General features: G+C 35.1%; 1 protein-coding gene across 1 annotated transcript; it reads left to right on the forward strand.

Annotated features, from left to right (window-relative positions):
• Positions 1–2,358: 2,358 nt before the first annotated feature.
• LOC113771346 lies at positions 2,359–3,009 on the forward strand. The gene has a single exon (XM_027315938.1). The coding sequence runs from the start codon at positions 2,359–2,361 to the stop codon at positions 3,007–3,009; it is 651 nt and encodes a 216-aa protein (XP_027171739.1).
• Positions 3,010–3,322: the final 313 nt, after the last annotated feature.

Raw genomic sequence — 3,322 nt, forward strand, 5'->3', positions numbered from 1 at the left:
TATTATGTGAGTAACCGAGAGAATACAAGAAAGGAGAAATGTAAAGCTATTACAGAATGAATATCAAAAAGGCTGCCTTATTTCATAGCCTAGATTCCTATTTATAGCCATCTAAGTCGGCTGTCAGGCTAATGCTTAACCTGCTGACCTAGGCTGACATCACTAGATTCCCACTAACAAATTGGCTAACAAATCCCAGCTGTATGGCCATAACTAACGTGTGCATGGCCTGCATGGCCATAACTAACTTTAGCTAACAAACTTCAGCTGCATTTCCTTTGCTATATCCCGCGCAAATTATGGAATAACCAAACACATGCATCAGACACTGATTGAACTACCAAATACCCACAAAGGGAATAATTGATCTGCTTGCCAACTACTTTACTTATTTATTGAGGTCGATTCAATGGTTAGGGAATAGTTCTTAAAGTTTTTTTTGGCTGTCAAGGATAGAGTTTGAATCTTGTATTGACAGTTGGAGGTAAAAAATGTGTGGAGAGAGATGACAGGGTTAAAAAACATTTATTTCTTAAAATTAAGCAACAAATATCAGCAATTATCATGAAACACAAATAATTGGAGACTCCCTCACCATTGATAGCTTTCCTGAGTGTTTAAATGGGGTTGCTAAAGTAAGTTGGAATGCGTATTTATTGGTGCTAAAATTAATGGCTACTTATACCCACTATATATAGATGTATAGAAAATCGGTTTGTTGGAATTTAAAGGAAAGATAGATTTAATAAATGTGGCTTAGGTAGAAGATTTGTATAAGTGCATATTTTGAGGAGATAATTTGTAAATTTATTAGAGAACATTAAGGGCAATGTCTAATTGCATAATTGTATAAGTAAAAGTGTGCATAAATTTTGTGTCATTAACATTGTAAGGCATTTTACTCAAGCACTCACATACGTCGGCAACTCGTAAAACCCTTGACCGTGTAGTATTTTCTCCTTAATGATTTTTAAAAAAATAATAGCATTTACAATTGTCTAGTTTTTAAATTTGTGCCCATAATTTTTGTTAAAACGATTTCTTTCAACAATATGGCTTGATCATTTTCCTCGACCTAACTGCCCTTTTCTTTTTCCTCTTTACGTCCTTGTATGATCTTCCTTTTTCCCTCGCCCTATATATGTATTGAATCGAGTAAAGGATTTCAGACCTCCTCTAACGTGCTTGCACAACCCATAAAAGATTTGAGACTTGACGCTGAAAAAAAATTTAAGAATTTTATTATATTCGAAAAAAGGAGATTATCTCAATTTATTTTATGAATTTTGGATCATTAATGACCTGACATTATTCTTTTGTTAATTTAAAACGATCAATAGTAGTTCCCCACTTACCCCTCTTATTACTCGAACCCATAATCTTTCGATTACAAGTAAATGTCCTACCAACTAGGTTGAGCATTATTTTGGACCTAACATTATTTGGTAAGCCACTTGTGCATAGAGTTGCAAACGAATCGACCTGCTCGTATTCAGTTCGTTAGCTCACGAGCCGATTCGATTATGCGTATATATATATATAATATAGTAAAAATATATATATTCCTAATATTTTATTATTTGTTAAGAAATTATTACTTTATTCATTTTTAAAAAATAAAATAATTATTTTTTATTTTTTTAAACTCGAGCTCGAACTTTACTTTGAAAGATCGTCGAGCTCGAGTTCAATAAAAACTAAGTTGAGACTCGATTTGATTCGTTTGCAGCCCTACTTGTGCAAAATGCACGTACCATTTAAGTGCATGGTATATTTTTAATCCATCCCTAGGTTGAAGTCAAGTTAGGCCTCATTTATCCAATCGTGTATCTCATGTAATGTGTCTTCTAAAATGTAATGACTTACAAATGATAGGGTCAACACAAACATATAATTATATAGTGAAACTCACATATTGTCAGATTTGAGTCCAGAACCAGCAAGTTTGAAATACTACAAATATACATGAAAACAATGCTGCTTTGCTATTTTGGAAAAGTTAGGAGATCGATTTGGTTACATGTGCAGTGCTTAGGAGCAAATGTTAGTCATTTGCATTGGACTCACTTTTTCACGCCCCAACTTTCACCAACTGCTTATCAATTTTATTCACCTAGAATTCTCCCACGAAACAAAATCTGCAATTTTCTTTTTTTATAAATTTGGTGTTTAAGTTCATTATCTTAAAATACACTAAAATTCGTTACTTTCTTTAAAGTTGAAATTAAGTAGTGCTATTTTTTAAAGATATATACGCATTATTTTTTTTTTGTTGCCACAAATTTTGTTGGTATAATTTGTAACGAAATGTATAAATGAAACTTGTGAAATCTACAAATGAAACATGAAAATGTACAAATGAGTCTTGAAACATGGCAAATTTGGAAGGCCAGGAATACAGTAGAGTTCGAGGACAAAGAAAGACATCCAATGAAAGTGATTACAAAGGCAGTTATGGAATGGGAGGAATATTTGAAATCCCAACAGACTGAACAACAAGTGAGCATCTCAGAAACAGATATAGCTGATGCACAAGAGCAGAGGGTGTTTGAAGATACCAACACACTGTCCATTAGTGTACATGTGGGACAGCATCTCGAGGGTCTGAACATGGGAATCGGCATTATGGCAAAGAACAGATTGCATCAACTAAGTGCAGTGTGGCTGATGAAAGAAAGAAGCACCGGATCACCAGTATTGGACAACCTTGTGGCTATACGGTTGGCACTTTGCAAGCTTCAGGAACGTGGCTGCTTCAGTATCAAACTTCAGACACCAAGCCTACAGGTTTACAAGCTTCTCAACTGCCAAGTTTCATGCAACATGCTACTAGCAGCCCACATACAAGACATAACGGATCTTAGCTTAATGTTTACGATATGCTCATTTGAGTTTCAGTCCGCTAATGATAGCATTAATTGTCTCAGTCATAAACTGAGTCAGCAGGCAATGCATTTACATTTTGATGAGGAATTCTTCGATCCTCAGTGTTTCAGTAGACTTTTGTGAAGAAAAACTTGAGCCTTTGCTCGAATAGTGTAATTTCTCTATTAGTAGAAATAAAAACTTCTACCGTTTCGGCAAAAAAAAAAAAAAAGAGTCTTGAAAGATGAAAGATGTACACAACTAAGTGGATCAAGAAAATTATAAGATCCGTCACCAGGTCTTGGTGGAAACCAAGCCAGATCCGGACCTGATTGTGATCAGAATGGTCCAAAAGCCAAGAAAACCAAACAGCCCTGGATCCGGCTTAGGTAAAAATGATCTGGCGCCGGATCTTTAGTTCCTGTGATTACAGAAGCGGATCCAATCCGGTGCAGTG

The sequence above is a fragment of the Coffea eugenioides genome, chromosome 5 (genome assembly GCF_003713205.1).
Source record: "Coffea eugenioides isolate CCC68of chromosome 5, Ceug_1.0, whole genome shotgun sequence".
Lineage (NCBI taxonomy): Eukaryota > Viridiplantae > Streptophyta > Magnoliopsida > Gentianales > Rubiaceae > Coffea > Coffea eugenioides.